The following is a 23,172-nucleotide window of genomic DNA, read 5'->3' as shown; positions in this document are numbered from 1 at the left end:
TGGCTGGAAATAGAAACTTCCTGAGACAGAGAGTGAGATTTATGAGCTGCGGTTTGCTTTGTTTCTTTAAAAGCATGTGCGCCCCCTCACTTTTTTTCTGGGAAATGAGCAACAATGGTTGAAATCTCTCTCTCTCTCTTTCTCTCCCTCTCTCTCTCTCTTTATTTTGGTGGTAATAGATGTGTCAATGGAGCTAAATATTTGGAGTTAAGCAAAGCTGTAGTTCCAGAACAGCAGGCTGAATTCTGTGACTAATTGGCAGATTGAACTGGCAAAGTCCCTGGCCGTTATTCAGAATGTTGTTCAGACCACATTTTCAAGAAAGCCAACCTAATCCACAGTTCCAATACTTGCGTTCAAACCAGAGATCAATTATCCATCGGACTATATTCTTCTCCGAATTCTGTTTTGGTTCAAAATACGCTCTCGGAAAGGTATATTTTGCAGTGAAATTGTTTTTAGAGATGCATATCTTAGGGGAAAATTCATAGAAAACCAGTAAAAAAAAACATTATTTGTGGGCGGGGATGCATATACTATGCGTGTTTTTAGTGAAATGGACATGCAGAAAGTGTGTATGATGAAATGTGGATTTCTAGTATTCTTTTAAAAAAACACAGAAAACAGGAGGAAAAGGACTGACTTGAAACAGAAACTGACAGAAGTAGGCTGATCTACCTATCCCTAGTTCAGTGTTTCCCAAACTTTTTTGGGCAACGGCACACCTGTTTAATGAAAAAAATCTCGCGGCACACCACCATTACAGCCCCGTGACGTCAGCGTGCAGCGTCACGCCGGGAGGGACGCACGAAAGTGAAAGTTTTTTCCCTCCCCCTTGCCGGGGAACCTCCAAGCTTTGGGGGTGGGAGGAGGCAGCAGAGCGAGGGACTGAGGGACGGCGGCAACTGAGGCGGCGGCGGCTGTTGTGGTGGTGGCGGCGATAGCGGGCGGAGGAGGGGGCGGCGGCGGGGCTTGAGGAGCCGTCGCCGGGAGTTGCTGCTGCTGCCCGGACATGCCGGCCTCCTCCTCCTCCGCTGTCTCGCGCTCCTCCCTTTTGCACGCGCTGCCCCGCCGCTCGGCACCACCACCGCGGAGCCGCCCCCGGCTCGACGCGGATCCTCGCCGCCGCCGCCTCTCACCGCCCGCCTCGCCCGCCTCCCTCCCACGGCACACCAGCCAACGTCTCACGGCACAGTAGTGTGCCGCGGAACACCGGTTGGGAAACACTGCCCTAGTTTGTAGCAGGGGTGCAGTGTGCCTCTGCACAGAGACGCATTGTGTCCCCTGTCAAAATACTCGTCAGCAAAGGACTCGGCACCAAAGGCCAAATGAGCCAATTTAGAACTTGCCACAGAAATATCGCTGACTGTTCATTCTTCCAAATAAGTGAGCTGCTCCTATGCATAATATCTAGTGGGGCTGGCCTTTCCATTAGGCCACGTGTGGGGAATGCTGGGGCCCCCAGCTCCCATTATCCTTGGCCATGGGCCATGCTGGCTGAGGCTGATGGGAATAGCAGTTCAGCAGCAACTGGAGGGCCAAATGTCCCCCATACCTGTGTCATGACAGAGTGAGGTGGTCCCCTCAAGCAGCGAGTGCTGGGATATATATTGGGGGAGAGTGAATGGGCCCGAGTTAATCATGTCAGCCTCAATGGGGCGGTGTGTTGTGGCCTGCGGAGAGGGGGCAGCGCCAGATTTAGAATGCTGCAGGCAGTTCCCCTGCACAAGTGCCAAGCTGAGGGGTGGGGTGCAGAATTGAGAAGATCCATCAAAGAGAAGATTCATTGAGGAGCGCCAAATTTTGGGCTTCCTCAAGGTGTCATACGAACAAAAATTACCAAGGTCTGCCCCTGGAGGGAGTGTGGCTGAGGTGGTGAAAGTAGCCTAGAACAGTGTTTCCCAACTGGGGACCGTATGGCCCCCTGGGGGCCCCAGGATATTCCAGGGGGAGTCACAGGTGAAAATTGCATAAATGGGAGGCCACAGCACAAGGATAGGGGGCCACAGAGGGAAGTCATAAGGGAAGGGGTGGGGAAATCCTGATTGGCTGACTATCCACTTGGCCAATCACAAGTGGGTAAGGGGGGCAGCCCACCAGGGCCTACTGCTCCTTTTTCGCCACATGCGTTTTCTTGGAGCAGTCCTGGTTTGCTTCCGGCGGGATAGGGCAATCGTTGAGGCTCCCGTTTTGACCAGTGGAGCCCGTGATCCAGAACCCCCGGGTCAGCTAAGTGCGGTGGTGGGGTGGCAATGGGTAGGGCTGGGCGAGCTGGAGCTGCTTGTTGCTGCTGCCGGTGCTGGGTCTGGTGGCAGCCTGTGCGTGACTCTGCAAGGTGCAGGGTGCAATCATGGGCTTCAGATGTTGCTGAGGGGTGCAGGGCCCGTCAGCAGTGTCGCCCGGCTCTGCAAGGTCCAGGGTAAAATGCACCCCAGTGCCTAGCCAAGCTCACTTGCATCTAGTAAATAACTGTCTACTCAGAAGAAGACTGTACTGAGTTCAGAGGGCCTTACTCCCAGGTAAGGGTTTGGGGGGCTATAGTGTTTTATCTAGGCAGCCAGGGCTCCTCCCAGTTGACAAGATCTTTTTGCACCAAGTCAGTAAGGACCACTTGCTTTTTAAAATTCTCCCATGGATACGGAACTACAGTGGTGCCCCGCAAGACGAATGCCTCGCAAGACGGAAAACTCGCTAGACGAAAGAGTTTTCCGTTTTGGAGGTGCTTCGCAAAACGAATCTCCTATGGGCTTGCTTCGCAAGACGAAAATGTCTTGCGAGTTCCTGCGGGGTTCCGCCCCCTTTTTCTAAGCCGCTAAGCCGCTTATCAGCTGATCCGATAAGACGATAAACCGATAAAAGCCGCTAATAGCGCTAATCCGTAAATGGGCTTGCTTTGCAAGACGAAAAAACCGCTAGACGAAGAGAATCACAGAACGGATTATTTTCATCTTGCGAGGCACCACTGTACCTGTGTGCCTTTTGAACTGTGTCTGTAGGTTCTCACCAGCCTTTCCAGATTGCTGGCTTCACACAGGAGGGGAGACAACCAGAACACACAGACTGGGCTGCCCACGTTTCCGGTAGACACCCCCACCCCCCCCACATCACCCTTGACTGTGAGCCAGCTTGGGCCTTTTGCCCTCAGCCAGCTCTGCGTCTGTTGGCAACAGCAAGCCAGAGAAAGGGAGTTGAATTGGAGCAGAGCTTTGATCAGAATTCTGATTACCGTATTTTTCGCTCTATAACACGCAGATTTTTTCTCCTGAAAAGGAAGGGGAAATGTCTGTGCGTGTTATGGAGCGAATGTGTGGTCCCTGGAGCCGAAAAATGAGGCAAAAATCAAATCGGGCTTCACAATTGCTGAACGGAACAAAGAGCAGGGAAAGCCCCTCCCCTCCAGGCAAGAAGAGGAAGCTGCTGCTTTCCTGCATTCTGCTTCAGGGTCTTACTGCCCTCCCGCTCTGTTTCGTTGCTGTGTTTGCTGAAACGGAACAAAGAGCAGGGAAAGCCCCTCCCCTCCAGGCAAGTAGAGAGGAAAGCAGAGCGTCCCTCTAATTCCTCTCTGTGCTCCGGAGGGAACAATGTTTGTGAAGGGAGAGAGATTACAGGTTCAGTTTAAAATTCTGATTTGACTTCCTGCTTTTTGTTTTTGGGGACACACAGCATTCAAATATGCTTTCTTCCATTTAAAAGGATGAAGTCCTTAAACAGTGTTTTGCCTGTAAATTCATGCGATCTGGAAGATTACAGTGTTGTGTACCTCTTAAGGGATGGCAAAGCTTAGGTTTCGCTGCTAAATAGTTCTTAATGCAGTTAAAATGCTTTCTTCTGTCAAGGCAATTAAAAAAAATAAATATCAGGCAGCCGGAAAACATGCAGATGGGAGGGAGGGAGGGAGAGAGAGAGCGCTGGCTGGCTTGGGTGGGTGGGGGGGGGAACTTTTGCCTTCCTTTCCTCACGTTATAGCCCTCTCCTGCATTCTTAGCCTTCTGTGTTTTTCCTTCCCTCCCCACTTAAAATGTGGTTACAAAGCATGGATCCACATAGATCCTTAGGATCTTTGCATTGGGTCACCCCAAATTCACCATCAGAGCACACAGCATGTCCATGGCTACAGCCTGCCCCCCCCAAATCACGCACCCACTGTTGCCTGGGGCTGCAATGGTGCAAAAAAGTGGTACAAAGCATGGATCCACAGGGATTCTCAGGATTTTTGCATTGGGTCACCCCAAATTCACCATCAGATCACATGTCTGTGGCCACAGCATGAAGCACAAAAATGATACGTCCACTGTTTCATTCAGAATATTTTTTCCCTTGTTTTCCTCCTCTAAAAACGATGTGCGTGTTATGGTCAGGTGCGTGTTATAGAGCGAAAAATACGGTATGTATTGATGTCGTTTATGACACTGTGTGTTTATTTTTATTAAAGATTTTCTTGGTTTACAAAAGTACAGGCCTTGTCTCTTTTTCCAGGTTGTGCAGTCTTTCTTACAAATCAGTTTTATTTGTTGTGGGACATTAGTGTTGAGTACAGTATAAGGTTGGGGAAGAAGAGTGGGGAGAGGAGGGGTGGTGTGGTAAGGCTTACCGTATTTTTTGCACCATAACACTCACTTTTTTCCTCCTGGAAAGTAAGGGGAAATGTCTGTGCGTGTTATGGAGTGAATGCCTGCGGGTGTTGGGGGGGGATCTACTGCAATCGTGAACAGAGGATCCATGGTTCCCCTTCCTTCCCTCCTCCGTGGTTACAAAGCATGGATCCACATGGATCCTCAGGATTTTTGCATTGGGCTACTCCAAACTCACTGTCAGATCACATGTCTGTGGCCACAGCATCAACCACAAAAATCATATATCCACTATTTCGTTTAGAATATTTTTTTTTCTTGTTTTCCTCCTCTAAAAACTACGTGCGTGTTATGGTCTGTTGCATGTTATAGAGCGAAAAATACGGTATATTCTTTTATATAGTGGCCTTGTGGGGTTTTGTGTCAGTGTCAGCTGGGTAGGTTCTCTTTCTATTGATTTATTACATTACCTTGGTAGGGAGAGGTATTGGGGGGCAGGATGTGGTTGGTTGCCTGCAGTGGGGTTTGTTTGCATTTGTGTGGGGGGGAGGTAGGGCTTGTTGGGTCAGGTAAGCCAGATTTATTTGTATGCTGTTTGAAGATTCTTGTTGTCTTGTTGGGCTGTGTTTGTGATAAAGGGGGAGTCATACTGGGGTGAAGGCGTCCTCTTCTATTGTCACTGTGTCAGTTTCAGTTTATTGGTTAGTTTTTCTAGTAAGGCTGTTTTCCATACATTTTTATACTATTGGCCCATATTTACCCCTGACAAGTCTCTCCAGACTCTCGCCATCTTGCCTCGCTGAAAGTCTCAAGCTTTTGTCTTTCTAACTCTGTATGTGTGTTTTAAGGGGAATCTGGCTGCAGTCTATTTGTTTTTTTCCTGGTTGAATTTCCTGTATCACTGCAGAGTTTAAACCTCTCTCCTACTTGGGGGCTTCGTGGGGGGGGGGGACGACTCATTTGAACAAGGGCCCTTGCCTTTTTGAGGTTTCTACTGAAACTGCTTTCATCTAGGAAAGCTGCTAAGCTGCCTTTCCCAGGAATTTTAAAATGCTATTTTCCTCTCTCCCCACCCCCAAATTGTAACCTTTTATCTATATTGAAAAAATTGAATTTTTTTGGGGGGGGAGGGGAATCCCTCAGATTTAAGCGACTGAGATGTGTTTTAATTAACACCTCTTTCTTCCTTGAATCACGCTCCCCATCACTTTCCTTTCTTACCCCGTTCTCTTCTTGAAAGTCTCACATATGGAAACACTTCTGGTGCCTCTTAGGAATTTCCACTGTGTGCATGGGGGCCCTCTTCTCGTTTCCCTCTCCAGTGAAGAGAAATGCAACGTGCTATTTTGGGAGAGAGAAACTCATACATTATTGGTTGGTGACATTCTTTGTATTGTTTTTTAAATTTAATTTGCTAACTTAACTGTGTTGATGATAAAGAGCCATTGCTGAATCAAGGCCAGCCATCCTCCAAATCAGGCATCCTGTTTCCCACGGGGGTCAACTAGATGCTTACGGGAAGCACCTAAGTAGGAGACAAGGGCAATAGCCTTCCCGTGTTGTGTTGCTTCCCCAGTTTCTGATGTTTTCAGGTGCACAGCTTTTGGACATACAGTGGTACCTCGGGTTAAGAACTTAATTCATTCTGGAGGTCTGTTCTTAACCGGAAACTGTTCTTAACCTGAGGCACCACTTTAGATAATGGGGCCTCCTGCTGCCGCCGTGCCACCGCTGAGCAATTTCTGTTCTCACCCTGAAGCAAAGTTCTTTACCCAAGGTACTGTTTCTGGGTTAGCGGAGTCTGTAACCTGAAGCGTCTGTAACCCGAGGTACCACTGTAGAAGTTTTGTGACTAATGGCCACTGATGGATCTGTCCTCCATGAATGGTCTAACCCAGTGGTTTTCCACCAGTATGTCATGGCACCCTGCGGTGCTTTGAATGATGGTCAGGGGTCCACAGGCAACACTGGCCTCTGTCCCTCTTTCCTTCCCACCCTCTTCTAATGCCCTCTCGTGTCTCTGCCTCCCAAAGGCTTGCACAGCTGTTTGCTGCAGCAGCCCTGGCTACAAGCTTCCCAGGTGAATGGTTCCTCTGGGGCTGGCCAGGAGGTGCTTCCCAGGCCACAAAGGGGCAGCATGAGGACAGGGGGCAGAGGGACAGCTCAGAGACAGGGGCGGCTGCTGTGGCTGCCCGGAAGACTCCCAAGGAGAGGAGTGGAGAGAGGAGGCTGAGGGAATACAGTCATACCTTGGGTTGAAGTAGCTTCAGGTTGAGCGTTTTCAGGTTACGCTCTGCAGCAACCCAGAAGTAACAGAATGTGTTACTTCTGGGTTTCACCGCTCGTGTATGCACTCAAAATGACATCACACGCATGCACGGAAGTGGCAAATCGCGACCTGTTCACGTGCAGACACAGGTTGCGTTCACTTCAGGATGCGAACGGGGCTCTGGAATGGATGCTGTTCACATCCAGAGGTACCACTGTACTCCACAAGGGAGGATGTTCGAAAAGGGATGAGCGGCTGCTATAACTGGGGGTGACATAACTGGGCTCCTTAGTCCCACAGGCGTGCTGCAGAAACAATGTAGTTGGTCGAGGGAGCCGTGGACCCAAAAAGGTTGAAAACATGAGTTTGATCAAACTGCGGGGGGCAGTGGAAGACAGGAGTGCCGGCGTGCTCTGGTCCATGGGGTCACGAAGAGTCGGACACGACTAAACAACTAAACAACAACAACAAAAAAACCCCAAGGATGGAGACCAGTGGTCCTCCAGATCATCCCTGACTATTGGCCATCCTGGACAGTGTCTTCTTATCCAAACATATCCATAGCTCATTAGTGAAGCATCTGCCTTGCATGCAGAAAGTCCCTGCTTTTTTTAATAGGTAAAAATTTAATGCTACAATATATTAAGATTAAAGATCAGGATAATAAGGAGGGAAAGGAATTGCTGAACTAATAAATTGAACTGGAATACAAAAAAGGGAGGTATGAGGAGGTCCGGGAAACAAGTAAATGAAAGATAAGTGATGAAAAGATGGAATTATTTTTAACTGTTTTTAATTTTGTATTTTGTATTTTTTCTTTTTCATTATGTAATACTGTGAAAACTTTAATAAATATTTATAAAAAACAAACAAACAGAAAGTCCCTGCTTTAATCCCTGGTAGGGAGAAAATCCCTCTCTGAAACCTTGGAAAGTCTCTGCTAGTCCGTCAGTTAGTGTAGACCAGAGGTTTTCAACCCTTTTAGAACAACAAACAGTTTGCAATAAACAGTTTTGCAAGCCTTTGGAAGGCAGAGAGGCAAGAGGGCATCAGTGGAGGGAGGGAAGGAAAGAGGGACGGAGGCCAGTGTTGCCCACAGCACCCCTGACCATTATTCAAGGCACCCCAGGGTGTCACGGCACACTGGTGGAAAACCACTGGTGTACAGTACGTACTGAGCTAGATTGATCAATGATTTGACTCAGGAGTTTACTTGCTTTCAGGGCTGCGGAGCCGGTGGCCCTCTAGATGTTGGGACTCCTATCAGACTCCCAGGCAGCAGGGTTAATGGTTAGAGATGATGGGAGCTCTGATAGGAAGTAGGAGCCCGATAACATCTGGAGTGCCATAGGCTCCCCACACCCCAACATCTATATTGTATCAATTAATTTACAGGCACAACCGTGGAGGAACAGGAGAAATGTGTCCAATCTGTGGTGTTTGTATATTGCAATTTGTTTGATTTCATGCGCGCGCGCACTTGCTGCTACCAGCAAGTTAACATTTTCGCGAAATGCACCTAAATATTTGGGAGGTCGGGCGCGAAGGAGCTGCCTCTTTTACGCGCGTAAAAGAAAGCAAGAAACTCAGCCCCGCCGCGGACTACAAATCCCAGGGTGCGCTGCGTCCTTCAGAAGGCGTTGATTGGCTTCCGAGTCTGGCGGAGGCGGGATTTTGGGTGGAGTTCCACCCCCATTCTTCAGAGGTGCTTCTTGAATGGTTGACTGTCTTGGCTCGCGGGTTGAGTAGGCAGGAGCCGGCCTTGCGAGGTGCCCCGTTATGCCGCGAGGACGGCTTTCTGATTGGTCAGTGTACCTACGTGAGGGCGTGGCGCAGGCGAGCAGCCGAGGCGGCGATTTGCCGGCGCGGGAAATGTGGGCGGGCGCCCGGCTGCTTCAGCGAGGGGTTGTTGGCCGGCGAGCCTAGTCGACCAGCCGAGCCGAGCCGGGCCGGAGTGCCGGTCGGTCCCAGAGCGGGAGGGATGATACGCGGGAGGCGCCGCAGGCATGGAGCCTAGCAGCGCCGAGGCAGCCTTCCCGCAGCTTTTCGCGCAACGGTAATCAACCCTCGAACTCTCGGGTGGGCGTGACTTACGGTTCGAACCACAAGCCTCGCCCAGTAGGCGTGGCCTATCTGAAAGGGCGGGACTTGGTATGCCTGAGTGGGGCGGGGATTAAAACGAGGATGCTTTCCAAAGAGCTGGCATGACAGGCAGAAGTAAAAAGGGTGCAGCTCTCTCCTTCCCCCGACAGTAGGGCAGGCTGCACCTGCTAAAATTCTTACCTGTCTTATAATTTGCAGGGTTGTTGTGAATATGGGGCAGGTGAGGAGATCTAGCATGCTGCCTTTTGCTCACCAAGACCATTTAAGGTACATTGTTTAGATTTTAATGGATTTTGTAGTCTGGTCTTTTATTGCGCGCACAAACAAACAAGCACCTTCACACCTTTTTAAACGGTTTCATCTCTTTTGCACTTTTCTGATTATAAACTGCCTCAGAATAATTTGATCTAGGAGCATAGGTATTACTTTATACCAAATCAGGTCACTGGTCTTTCTAGTTCCCTTATTATCAACATTCAACTGGGAGTGGCTCTCTAGGGTTTCTTTTAAAAAGAACCCAATAACAATAATTCTCAGTTCCATTTTACAATTTAAAAAGTAGATAATAATCCAAATACAGATTTAATATTGGCTTTCCCCCACCCTTTCCATGGTTCACTTCCTTATTATCTTTTCCACTACAGTGGTACCTCTGGATGCGAATGGGATCAATTCCGGAGCCCTGTTTGCATCATGAGCAAAACGCAACCAGCATCTCCGCGGGTTGCAATTAGCCGCGTCTGCACATGCACGTGACGTCATTCTGATCGTCTGCACATGCGGCGAAACCCGGAAGTAACCCGTTTCGTTACTTCCGGGTTGCTGCGGGACGCAACCTGAAAAAATTTAACCCAAAGCGTCTCTAACACGAGGTATGACTGTACATAGTTTAATTAATCACTATCTTTTTATTTTCTCAGTTTTATCTCTCAGTGATTCCTACTGCTGAATTTACTGAATACTACTAAATTTACAATAATTCTCCAAATAATCTACAAAGCATTTCCAGTTTTCTTTAAATAGGCTCCTTAGAGATTCAGGCAGGGATTTTTGGTTTGAACCAGGCAATGTCTGTTTGCACTGTACTTGCTCTGTCGCAGAGTTTTGACCCTAGTGGTATGTAAAAATTTAAAAATACAATAAAACTAAATAGAGTCTCTTTCCCCATTAATCATAAATAACAATAACAGTTCCTTAGAGATCTCTGAGCCTTGCCAGGGGCAGTGGAAAAATGATGGTACCAATATCCAGTGTTTTTTTCTATAAAAAAAAAGTTTAGGGGTACTCTCATTTTCCTACTCATCTTGAAATACTGCCCCTCAATGAGGCCAAACTTAGATTCACAAAACATTTAGGGGTATGCGTCCCCCCGCGTCCCCCCAGGAAAAAACCACTGCCAATATCACTTTCTATGTCAACCCTATCAGCTACTGTGCTGGACTTATCTTTTTCTTTTCCACTGGCAGGTCTATTGCAGCTTTCAAAAGCTGCATGGCAGACTGAAATTCAAGAGGTGCAGCTTTCCCCCAGCAGTGGCTATGCAGTGAAATGATGGGCAGAGCTGCACTTCATGGAGCTCAGGTTTCTAAAGTGGAGGTAACTAAGCTGTGGACCTCCAGATGTAATTGCTGAACTGCAACATTCACCACCCTGACCCTTGTCCATGCTAATAGGAGTTGCTGTCAGTGTTTGGAAGGCCACTGGTTAGCCTTCCAAGGCCCCAAAGCATCGGTAGAGGGAGAGGTGGCAACAATGCCTGTAGCCCTACCACCTTGAGTTCTCAGGGGTGAGCAAAAGGAGGGGATTGCAGACCCGCCACTCAAGCAGACGTGATGGGTATTTGGAGGAACTGGGGTCATCTCTTCTGTTTCACTCCTATGGGGAGGGGATGGCTCTTGTTCTCCTCACAATGTACAGAAATTTAGTGGGCAAATCTATTTCCTGGCATGGAGGTAGAGCCACATGTGGGGTGGGGGGGAGCTTCAGGCTCCTGTTAAAAGTACAGGAGCTGAGCCAATGCGAAAAAATGAAAACCTCTGTGGTGGGAAGGTTTCCTTCCCCCATCTTCCTGTGGGCATGGTGGCTAAGCTAATTGCCAGTGGATTTGATGGGTAATTATTTCCATCTTGGGGCCTGAGGTTCCTTTAAGAAGTGTGTATAGGACTTCTGTACTTCCAGGGCACATTAAATGGGGATGATTCAGCAGCTGTTAAATCTCACGCGAGTTTGTGAGGCTTGTGGAATCAACTTTCAGCAACAGAACCCACTTTAGAGTTCGTGGTTGCCCTTTAATGTGGAGAGCATTAAGGGGGAGCCACTGAAGAGCTCTCCCATCTGCCATCTAGCAACTGCCTTTCCATCAGGCTATCTGAACTGCTTCCATGCCAGCTTTAAGAACTGGTGCTTTTTCTCTCCTCCCTCCTCATCCCCTTTTTCTTTTGTATCGTGTCTTTTAGACTATAATCCTGAGGTCAGGGACTAATGATATTTAGTAAGCTTCTCCAGAAGCCTTTTCAACCGAAGAGCAAGATTAAAATGCTCTAATTAAATAAAGCACTCTTCAGATATATGCATGTTTTGTTTAAAGCAGGTTTGCGCTGCTCTTCAGCTGAAAAGCCTCCCAGGGTGGCTTCCAGAAGCCCTCAACTGCTTGCCTTCTTACATACAGCCAGAAAATATTGGAATGAGTTGGCTGTCATTTGCTCTTGCTCCACTTACCATTGGTCTTCCTCCCTTCTACCCTGCCGTTCTCACTGAGCACCATCTGCAACAGAGAGTGGCACCCACCTTTTCTCCACTTGCCCATTTTATCCTTGCAGCAGCTCTAAGACTTGTTAGGTTGAGGGATTTTGACTGGCCTAAGACTACCCTGGCAATTTCTGTGGCTGCGTGAGGAATTTGAACTCAGCTCTCTCCTGTCATAGTGTGATGCTCTAACCACTACACCACCCTGCCTCTTGGTTACATTCTATTCTGTTGTCTGTGCACTGCCATGGTTTTAGCTCACCCACTGCTGTTTAGGCGTAATTTTAGTTGTTGTTTTTTTCAAAGACAGTTGGTTTTCATTTCAAAACCCATCTTCCCAAAGTTTCAGGGTGTTGACTCCCCAATTTATGGGTTTTTCAGAATTTGCTGTTTGTTTTTAGGTCTGAGCAATGCTTTTCAGCCTCACTGGGGCAAGGGGCTTGCTTTATCATATCACAGTATGGAGTCCTGCCTGGGTGCCCAAGTCTAATTCAGGTGCTTTTGTAACAACTTTGATTATAAGATGTATTTTGAGCTCGTATTGACTTGAGAAAGCCTCTGAGTCGGAGGGAGGGAGGGTCTTGTTTTTCTTTGGTGCAAATCAGCAAGTGTTTCTTGAAATCCACTAGTAAATCCTCAAGGGGAGAATCCATAAAGGCCTCAGAATCTCTCCTCCCCTTCTCAAAAAAGTTATTTAAAAACGTCTGGCATTTGGATTTGCGCAGCTATCTTGAAATCACAATAAACAATCTTGATCCAATTTTGTTCCTTTGAACTGCCTTATTGAAATAAATGTTCCAGTTGTTTTTATTTCCAGAGACACTGAAATTAATTGGACCAAGCAAGTTAGATTGAAACCGGGTTTGAATTTGAAAATCTTTCTGTCTTGTCTTCTGTGTACTTGTGTACACCATTGTTGAGCTGCGCAAATCAACAAGTGTGCATGGCTGGTACCTGTGTTGTGTGAAATGTGCTAACTAACTTCTTGTAGAGTTGGAGACAAAAGCTTGACAGTCTAGGTCAAGGACTCTTCTTTAAAAGAGAGCACAATGGCAGATGTCTTGGAGGAGAAGAGGACCATGGCTCATTGAGTGGAGCACCAGCTTGGCATAGGTAATGTAACAGGGCCAAGAAAGACTTCTTAAGAGCTGTTCGACAGTGGAATTTGCTGCCAAGGAGTGTGGTGGAGTCTCCTTCTTTGGAGGTCTTTAAGCAGAGGCTTGACAACCATATGTCAGGAGTGCTCTGATGGTGTTTCCTGCTTGGCAGGGGGTTGGACTCGATGGCCCTTGTGGTCTCTTCCAACTCTATGATTCTATGATTCTCTTTGTCTCTAAGACTTTGGAGAGCTGCTGTTGGCTGACATCACACAGATAGATGGGCAGATGATCTGACTTGGTGTATCAAGTAGCTTTATATGTCAGCTGAAAGTAAAAGGGAGGTGTTCCTGTTTGTTCCTTCTGCTTGTCAACAAGAGACAAGTGAAGGAAAAAGCAAGGAAGAGAGAGATGTGGGTGAGGGATAGTGGCAGTGGTTAGCAGACCAACTGTGGGCCAGATTGAGCCTGTGCTTCTCTAGTTGGCACTATATAAGAAGAGCCCTGCTGGACCAGGCTAGAGGCTCATCCAAACCAGTGCTCTGTTCTCACAATGACCAGTCTCTTGTCCATGAGAAGTCCACAAGCAGGACCTTGAGTGCAGCTGTTGTGTTCCCCAGCAACTGCTATTTCAAGGCATACTGCCTCCGACAGTGGAGGAAAACATGGCCTTTGGTAGCTGCCTGCTCCATGAATTTACCTGATTCTCTTTCAAAGCCATCCAGGTTGGTGGCCATCACTGCCTCTTGTGGGAGGGCATACCATATTTTATCTTTGTATTGTATGAAGGAGGACTTTCTTTGGTCTGTCTTGAATCTACCAAAGCTCACCTTCGTTGGATGTCCCTGAGTTCCAGTATTGTGAGGGTCGGACAAAGGAGTCAGACTAAATAAATCCACTCCTGCAGCTAGCAGTATAGGATCCAGCCAGAGCCAGGTCCTTCTCGGAAGTCTTAGCAAAATACGTTTACCAGGTGCAGTTGTATTTCTTCCTTCCTTTTTAATTGTATATTTTGTTGCTGAAGCTGGTAAATACATCTCATGGTTTGCTTGTTCTTCTGACGCTAGGCAAGAAAAGAACACCCCACCCTACCCATTCGCTGTGTAGCCAGCTTGACTGTTGTGTTTTTGTTGAAAAAAGTGTTGGATGAAGAAAGGATCTTTCTTTGTACTTCCAAAATCTCCCATTTGCACCAACCCATCTCTTTTTAACCCAGTGCCTCTTTGGGGAACTCCCTCCCTCCAAAAAAAAAAGAGAGCTAAAGTCTGCATTTGATCCAGCTGGCTTTCTACTGATTCCTGCAGGACAGAATAATCTCAAACAGGATTTTTATGAGGGTCCTGAATATGAGTACTGTAGATCATGGGGCAGGGCAGGGGGACAGGGAGGGAATGTGCATCCGTATCTACTAATTAGATCATTATGGATAGTATGAATTTTCAATTTTGTCATCAGGATGAGAGATCAACGCTTTGAGAAAGAGAACTGCTGAAACCAACTGGGTATGTAATCACAATCACTCCTTCAAATAGCAAACCCAGTGCTCCAGTGCCGGCAGGACTAGAGCCAAAACTGAGAAATGAGAGGGCTCAGCTTGCTTGAATAAATCCCAACAAATGCAGAAGTACAAAAATCTAAAGGAGTTGCATCCAGCCAAGTTCTACTCAGAGCAGAGCCATTAAACTTAAAGAACTGCCATATATGGTGGTCGTGTGCCAAGGCGGCAGGATTCTGGGATACTGTTTTAGTGAAACGAGCAAAATAACAGGCAAAGATATTGTTAAAACCCCACAAACCGGCCCTGCTAAACCATTTTAAGGAAGAAAATGAGTACAAAGCAGAGAAAAAAATGCAATAGCAAAAGGGCTATATGCTATGACCGTTCTCATTATCCATCTTACGCAACTGGGTATTTTAAGAATCTTTATTATCTTCTTTATTGTACATATTTTGAAAATAAATAAATAATAAACAAAACGAGGGGCAATTAAAGAACCAAAATTAGCCATCTCCATCAGTTTCAATAAGTCTACTCTAAGTAGGACTAACATGGGCTACAACCACAACCTCCTCTCTCAAAGTCCAAACACAAAAAACACAACAACACAGCAAACACTGAGCATACTTGGTGTCCTCTAGTAACTTTGCAATGTTCATTAGGGAGTGTCAAGTCGTTTTATTATGGTCAATGATCAGTATCAGGATAAAATCACCAATTACAAAGTTTAAAATCTCAGAACAAACTAAAATAAAAACAAAATTACATATACAGTACATTAAAAAACAGTTCTAGTTGATCATTTATCTGTCAGAAGGGAACCCTTCTGATTTAGGGGTGATCATTTAGTGCTCAGTTACCAGAAAACTAACATTATGGCATTTGTCAAAAAAAACCTAGGGGACATTGCTGGACTATAGATGGACATAAAGTAGAACAGGTCTCCTGCAGTTATGGCAACAATTTTGTTGCCCGTCTTAGTTGCACATTTTTAAATCTTAAGCACCAGTCTGAGGTTCTGCTGCTCCTTGTTTGCGTTTTCCAGGTTCAATTTAGGCTGCATTCTAAGAGGAAGCACCAGGCGGCTGGAGGAGGAGTGTCTTTGCAGACTCAGTTTACCTATGTGAGACCTAGAACATACTCAAAGCCAGTGCTATTTTCCTAGAAAAAGAGGTGCCAGAGCTCCCTTATTCTTTTAGAGTGGCAATGGTGCCCGCTTGAGAGGGGGCCAGATCTGAGTTCTGGCTGGAAAAAAGCCCTGTCCAATGCTGAAGGAGAATGATAAGTAGAGAGAGCAAGCAAGCTGTCACTGGGTGGTTTTCTGCTGTTAATGGCTGAAGCTCCTGCTGGGGCCCCAGAGAAATCCTAGGTTACTGGAGAATGCAGTTTTTGAAAACCGCTTCTCCTTGGTGCTGGCTCATCTGTCATTTACAGCATACATCTCAGCTTCTAGGCAAAACCTCCACTTTCCACTGGCAGTGGATATGTCAGGGTGGGGTGGGAGAAGCTAATCTCAAAAGACTATATGAATTGCCCTGAGACCTGTGGATATAGGCTGGTATACAAATAATAATAATAATAATAATAATAATAATAATAATAATAATAATGCCCTTCAACTGAGGATCACAGGCAGTTTACAGTGTAAAAACACACAAGTACATATCAAAATAGCAATGCCACTTCCCACAAACAGATGCAAAATGTTAACAAAATGAATGTCACTGAATAGCTGCCCAAAGATGTTCTTGGTTTGGGATCTCTCCCTTTAATTCTTTGAAACAGCCGCTACACCTGCAAATTTCAGTATCCTCGGTGTGATGACACAACTTTCTTTTTGATTTGGGAGCTGCAGAAAAGCGCCCCTCCCCCGGTATCGCCGACTGTTTTGCTTAAAATTCCATCCACAACCTTGTCAATAATAGAAGTCCACCCAACCAGAATTATTTCAATGCTAGTTTCTGTGGCAACCAGCATATCCAGCCACAGAATTAGATTACGGGAAGAATGAGTTTTTTAAAAAATAATGGAGGGGCTTTTTCTTTACTTTTACAGGATTCACTAAAAATAAAATCCTGATTCTCCCGTTTTCCCCCAGTTTCATACAAACTGTTTGCATATCCAGGAACTTTGGATAGCTTTTCAAACACATTTTTAATGGTGCACAGTTATTGCTACACCCTGTTCCAATTCTTCCACATGGGTTCCCAAGTAATGTAGTTATTGGCTCCTGATAGTTACTAGATGAAACTGGTGTTTCTTGCATAAGCTCTGCTCCTCTGTAAAGTCTTTTTAGGTTGTGGGACGAAAGAGCTTCATGCAGCGTTTTGCTCCAATGCAGTGTGTCTTTAAAAAGGAGAATTTGTCATCTGAATTTCTCCCTTGGATTTGGAGTTCTGAATGACCTCACCTTGTTTCCAGTTGAAGTGAAATGGCAAGGAATGCTTTGCTATTTCATTATTCCCACTATTTCTGATGTTCCGGATGTGAGTGCTGCTGCTTATTTAGCCCAAACAAGCACCTAACATGCACAAAAAAGAGAGAACTCTGGTTCAGGAGAACTCTAAAGCTTGGAAAAGTTCAAAAAAAGCATTAGGCAAATAACCGTCAGAAAGGGAACCCCTCTTCCTACCTTCAGAGACGTAGGAAGGTCAGGAGGTACCTGGTGTGGAAAATTTCTTGTCACCCACCCCATTGGGTTTTGGGGTTTTTTTGCCTGAAAAAAATGATTTTATGTTATTTCATATTTTCTGAAAAAGAATGTCCTCTGATAACAAGTAGGTGGCTGTGGACAGATACTTAAATCTACAGGATGGATTGTGTTTTGGCTTGTGTTATTTTATTTATATTTACTGTTTATTTGTTTAATAAAAGTTATTTTCTGCAAAGTGGTTTACCAAAAAAACACACACAAAAAACCACCACAGCAGTAAAATCAAGAAAAATTAACAATCCTACTTTAAAACATACAAAAGCTGAAATATTAAGATTAAAATTACTTCAACTTCCTAAGCATCTAGGTATGCTTGCCTAAAGAAGAATGCTTTTAGCAGGTGCCCGAAAAGAGTCTAGCAAAGGCACATGCTTTGTTGCAATAGGTGGGGAGTTCCAAAGTGCAGGTGCTGTCACAGTAAACAATGCAGTACAGTGGTGCCTCGCAAGACGAAAAGAATCCGTTCTGTGAGTCTCTTCGTCTAGCGGTTTTTTTGTCTTGCGAAGCAAGCCCATTGACGGATTAGCGGATTAACGGCTTTTAGTGGCTTATCGGATAAGCGGCTTAGCGGCTTAGAAAGGGGGGGGGTGAAAAAACCCGCAGGAACTCGCAAGACATTTTCATCTTGCGAAGCAAGCCCATAGGAGATTCGTTTTGCGAAGCACCTCCAAAACAGAAAACTCTTTCGTCTAGCGAGTTTTCCGTCTTGCGAGGCATTCGTCTTGCGGGGCACCACTGTACAGATATTATGTGGAACTTGTAGTAGTGCTACAATGCAGTACAGATATTATGTGGAACCTGTAGTAGTGTTTTATTTATTGTGATTTCACCATGCTCTGTATTATCTGAAAAGGAAAACATTTATTTAAAAAACAAGACTGCACAGCAGCAATCTAGTTTCATCATGATCAGTGGGACTTATTCCCGAGCCGACGGTGCATAAAATGGGCTGCAATCCTATGCACCCCTTGCATCCAACTTGTACCTAAAACTCTGCACAAGCCTGCACCAGAGAATTGTAGAGTTGGAAGGGACCCCTGAGGGTCATCTAGTGAAACCCCTGGGGTAATGCAGGAATCTCAACTAGACCATCCCTGACTGATGGCCATCCGTCTTCTGTTTTTCCCCTCAGCCCAGGACACACAATAACAGAGACTGGAGGTGGGGAGAAAGATAAATTTTGACAAGGGGCAGATTTGTCAGGCGCATGCAGGAACAGCTTGAAAACTTTACACAGAGAGAAACCCCACACGGGTTTCCCCACATGTAACGTAACAGGCAGGGAACCGGCTCAGAGAGAAAGACATTTTGCGAGGGGAGGACAAAAGAGTACCAAAGTCCACCCATTTTATCCTCTTTGGGATGGTGGCGCTAGGGTTCTGGGACCACCCTCACCAAAATATTTACTTGTCTTCAATGTATTGTTACCACTGTTATTCTATAGTACAGATCCATTTTAAATTAAACACTTTCTCTAAAATTCAAACAGCAGAAGTAATCGGTAGCATAGATATCAAAGGAAAAGCGAGAGAATAGTCCCTATTAGATACACGGGAGACACAGAAACACAAGCACACAGATGTAAATAATCCAACCTTGGGGAGAGGGGTGGGAATGTACAGTTTGCTGTACTTAGCCTCGAGATGGGAGACTGAAAGGGCTTAAAAAATAAAAAATAAAAAGTCTTGTGTCTAGGAATATTTCTCTGCAAAAGCATCAGACTGGTTGTCAAAAGTGTAAACTTCATTAATAGACCCTATTTAAAGGAATTGGTCAGTTAGCCACAGAATTGCTTTGCTGATTTTTTTCTCAAATTCTTTTAATTACACAACTGCTTTTGGGGGGGGTCCAAGCTTCATGCAGGGGAGACTAGCAGGGGGTGGCGGAGGGAAGGGAATCCTACTTTCGTGCAGGGAAGACTAGGGCAAAGGGGAGGCCAGCCTGCCGAATACCTAGGGCAGCGCTGAGCTGCTTCTCCCGGTGCCACACGTGGGCAAAACTGGGTGGCAGCACTGCCATTGTCCTGCACGTTCCACTTTCAGGGGCAGCAGAGGCTTTTCAGAGGGGGACTGGGGCACGAAGGGGGTGCACAGAACAGGCAGCGGCCTTCGCAGGCCACCTCAGCAGCCCAGAAAGTCAGCCTATGTGAAAAAAATGAGACTAGGCCAAATAGATTCGGCCTTGCCTTGCCTTTGCCCCGCCCCCAACCCAGCTGGCCAATAGGCTGTGGGTGGGAGGCGGGGCAAAGGCAAAGCAAGGCCTAATCTACTCAGCCTAGTCTCATTTTATTCACATAGGCTGACTTTCCAAGACCCGGGAAGCCAAGCAGAGGGTAGGGCAGTAGGGTTTTTTTTTTTTTTAATGCCTGCTCCAAAGGTCTTATCTTACTATGCTAGGGATTATATAGTTATATCTGAAATTTCATGTATATCAGTTAATATATTGACCCTGCTCCACTGAATTGAAATTTCAGCCTTCACGACATAGGAAAATGGCCAAGTAAACAGCTATTTTGATGGAGGAGGGTCAAGATATTAACTAATATGCATGAAATTTCATATATAGCTATATAATCCCTAGTGTAGTAAGACAAGACCTTTGGAGAAGGCATTTTCAAAAAATAATAATAATGTTTTTATGAACCGCCCTAGTAGGGCAGTAATTGTTCCTTGATAATTTGTCAACCCCCTCCATGATGGAACCTGGGGTGGCCCGCCCCCCTTCCTACACCCCTGCCTACCTCCCCCCCTCCAAACAGCCCAAAGAACACTGAGTATGCTCAATAGTCACATGCTGCTGGCTGACTACTAGGGGTGGGGAATGGACTGGAATGGTTGCAATCCTGAATAGCAGCACTCTAGGCTCTTAACATCTCATTGCTATTTTTTTATTTCCATATTTTGTACAGATCTTTCAGCTCTTTGGCCTCCTTTCCTCCTGCATTATCAGTGCACCTGGCGTGCATGTGTAAAACATACAGAAAAGGGAATCTTGATATTACTGTGTGCATGATTGCATCAGGACTCTTTGTGTGGCTTTTTGATGCACAGTTATGCTTGTTTTCATCAAGCCAAAATGAACAAGTGGCTGGAACAACTCCACCACGAGGAATGTTGCAGTGTTTGGAAATATATAGAGGAAAAAGGGAGCAAGCAGTGACATGACTGAAGTTTATGAAATTATGCATGGCATGGGGAATGTAGATTAGAGGAAAGTTTTTCTCCCTCTCTCATAACACAAGAATCTATGGCCATCCAATGAAGTTGAATGTTGGAGGGTTCAGGACAGACAAAAGAGAGCACTTATTCATGCAATGCACAGTTTACTCACTTCCACAAGAGGCAGTGATGGCCACCAACTTGGATGGCTTTACAAGAGGATTACACTAATTCATGGAGGCAGCTCTTGAGGAGCTGGTCAAATGCTTGCTATCATAGGACTAGCTCCAACAGCAGCTATGTTCTGAGATCTCATTTAGTGTAATGAGCACAGCTTGTCTTGTGCTCATGTTTCCCTTTCCTCTGTTTTGGCTTTAACTTCTGATTTTCGTCAATCACCATTTCCTGTGCCACCCAAACTCAGTTCATGTGACTTATGGTTTGTTTAAAGTTTAAACAATGTGTCTTCATAATCCATGGTTTGAAGTTGACTTGTATCAGACAAACCATAGTTAAGATGAACCACTTTTTTTTAGTTCAGACTACAGGACTGTTAGGAAATGAATGCTTTTGAACTCCTTGTGGCCATGCTGCAGGGGAAAGAAAAGCTCACTAGTTATCATTGTGCTAACCTGTGGGACATAAACTGTGAATATTAAACTGTGGTTTAGCAAGATGGCCAAAACAACTCAGCTGTGTACCTAGATCCTTGGAAGTTTTGTCAAACCCAGGTTATGATCATTCCCTGACAAAGGGAGGGAAAGAAGCCCTGGCCCATCTCCAGCAGTTAAGCACTCTTTACAGAGGGGGCTTTTCCTGAGATGGAGCTCTGCTTAGAGCAGATAAGATGCTTAATGTGGTGCAGTTGAGGAATCTCAAGTTTGAGCAACTAGTGTGAGTGGACACGCACTTGTAAACACACATGTGAATTAACTGGCTGTGACACTGTGATCAGTGTGTTTTCAGTTACAGGTAGGTAGCCGTGTTGGTCTGCCATAGTCAAAATAAAAAAATTCCTTCCAGTAGCACCTTAAAGACCAACTAAGTTAGTTCTTAGTATGAGCTTTCGTGTGCATGCACACTTCTTCAGATGCTTCTTCAGTGTGTTTTCAGTGTGCAAAACCCAGCTGTAATGTTTGCAATACTCCCGAACCATCTGCCTATAGGGTTGCTATGGGGAGGGACCATAGCTCAGTGGCAGAGCACATGCAGGACCTAAAGGTTCAGGTAACTGGTGGCAAAAAAGACTTCTGCATGGTACCCTGAAGCATTGCTACCTGTCACTTCAGGGGGAAAAAATACTGCGCTACATGGACCATTGGTCTTGCTCACTATAACACATATTTGTACATTAAAAGGGGATGGGAAAAGGGTGGAAGAGTGAACCGTGTGTTCCCTCTGCTCTGCCACCCTCCAAAAGAACCCATCCCCTTTGCTACTTGGGACCATAAAGGAGGAAGCTTGGGAAAGGATCTTCTCCCTTTCATCACTCCCTTCCATCTTGGAGCTAGAGCAGATTTAAAGGCACATTGGAAGTTGTCTTAGGGACGCGGGTGGTGCTGTGGGTTAAACCACAGAGCCTAGGACCTGCCGATCAAAAGGTCGGCGGTTCGAATCCCCGCGGCGGGGTGAGCTCCCGCCGTTCGGTCCCAGCTCCTGCCTACCTAGCAGTTCGAAAGCACCCCTAAGTGCAAGTAGATAAATAGGGACCGCTTTCTAGCGGGAAGGTAAACAGCGTTTCTGTGTGCGGCGCTGGTGCCGGTTTCGCCAGATGCAGCTTAGTCACGCTGGCCACGTGACCCAGAAGTGTCTTCGGACAGCGCCGGCTCCTGGCCTCTTGAGCGAGATGAGCGCACAACCCTAGAGTCGACTGGCCCTGATGGGCAGGAGTACCTTTACCTTTACCTTTAGGAAGTTGTCTTATACCAAGTCAGAACAACAGTTCATCGAGCTCAGCATTGTCTATGCTGACTGGTAGAAGCTCTCTAGGGTTTCAGGCAGTGGACAGATAGGTAGTCTTGTATTCCATTAAGATGTCTGGGGTTGTATCTGGGATGTTCTGCACGCAAAGCAGATGCTCCGCTTCTGGGCTATGGCGCTTCCTAAGCTAGTACTGTAGTTAAGAGTGTCAGCTCATGTTCATATTGCCATACAGTAGCAACATTGACTGAGTGATCTTGGGTTGGATAATCTCAGCTTAACCTACCCGGGAAGCTTGTTGGAATATTAAAATGGGTCTATTCAGTGAAGTATTGTCTACACTGACTGGCAGTGACATTTCCAGCCCAACCTGGAGATTGCAAGGTTGATCCTGGGACCTTCTTGCGCACAAGGTGTGCCCTTGAGCTACAACACTAGTAGCAATATCCTTGGAGGAATTCATCTTGGTGCTGGATGTAGGGCTTCCCAGGATACTCCAGCAGTACTGCATCAGTTTCAGCTCTTCCAGCTGGCTCTGGAGTGGCCTGCCGAAAGCCAGCCAACGGCCACTAGGTCTGGAATTGAGGCCAGGTTTAATGTTTAGCCAAGTGGGGCAGACGAGGGGGTGGAGGTGGGGGCGATCCTGAGTGCTTCTAAGTCGAGAAGTCTTAGCTGACTGGAGAACAATGAAAAAGAATTGTGATAGCTAAAACCAAAGGCCAAGGTAACATTGGAAGTGGTGGGGACAGTTAGCACTGAGCAGTCTCTGGATCAGTGTTCCAAAATGTCTGAAAGGTCAGGTATGCATCCCAAATGCTCTACATTTTGGAGTTTGAAAGAGAAAGCCCATCTACTGTGTTTCTGCATGAACCCTTGTTCTTCGTGATTGAAGGGAAACTCATGCGGAGTGGCGACAACCAATCTCCTCTGAAGGCAAGTAAACACTGTGTGTCTACACTGGCAGTGACCGGAGAGTAGCATGAATAAAAAAATTATAACAAAAACATCCACCATGTATCTTAATCTTAAGTAGAGGTTGGTGGGGTTCCTCTATCAGGGCTTGGCCACAAAGAGAAAAGTTCTTGCAAAAGAAGGGACA

The 23,172-nt window shown here is 46.2% G+C and overlaps 1 protein-coding gene and 1 long non-coding RNA gene across 7 annotated transcripts in view; one reads left to right on the top strand and one right to left on the bottom strand.

Annotated features, from left to right (window-relative positions):
* The window catches only part of GARNL3 (GTPase activating Rap/RanGAP domain like 3), a 112,482-nt gene that overhangs the window by 12,634 nt on the left and 76,676 nt on the right, over positions 1-23,172 (top strand). The window contains exons 1-2 of one of the 5 annotated variants that reach the window (XM_082207676.1): positions 8,083-8,896; positions 10,410-10,539. The exons of 2 other annotated variants lie outside the window; for them this stretch is intronic. In XM_082207676.1, coding sequence (XP_082063802.1) covers positions 10,514-10,539 — 26 coding nt within the window. In that variant the 5' untranslated portion in view covers positions 8,083-8,896; positions 10,410-10,513. Of the gene's footprint in view, positions 1-8,082; positions 8,897-10,409; positions 10,540-23,172 lie in introns of those variants that run through there. 2 more of the 5 variants (XM_082207677.1, XM_082207675.1) reach the window with 2 other exon arrangements.
* On the bottom strand, positions 16,378-19,207 carry LOC309523722. Of its 2 annotated transcripts, XR_014215566.1 has the most exons (3): positions 18,899-19,207; positions 16,915-16,998; positions 16,378-16,803 (listed from the first exon to the last, which is right to left on the bottom strand). It is a non-coding gene; the product is annotated as an uncharacterized lncRNA (long non-coding RNA). The 2 variants fall into 2 exon arrangements; XR_014215567.1 differs by lacking the exon at positions 18,899-19,207 and having other exon boundaries at positions 16,915-17,128.

Source organism: Podarcis vaucheri (genome assembly GCF_965113315.1).
Source record: "Podarcis vaucheri genome assembly, chromosome: Z".
NCBI lineage: Eukaryota > Metazoa > Chordata > Lepidosauria > Squamata > Lacertidae > Podarcis > Podarcis vaucheri.
Note: the sequence above shows the minus strand (reverse complement) of the source record. Positions and strands in the feature narration are given on the sequence as shown.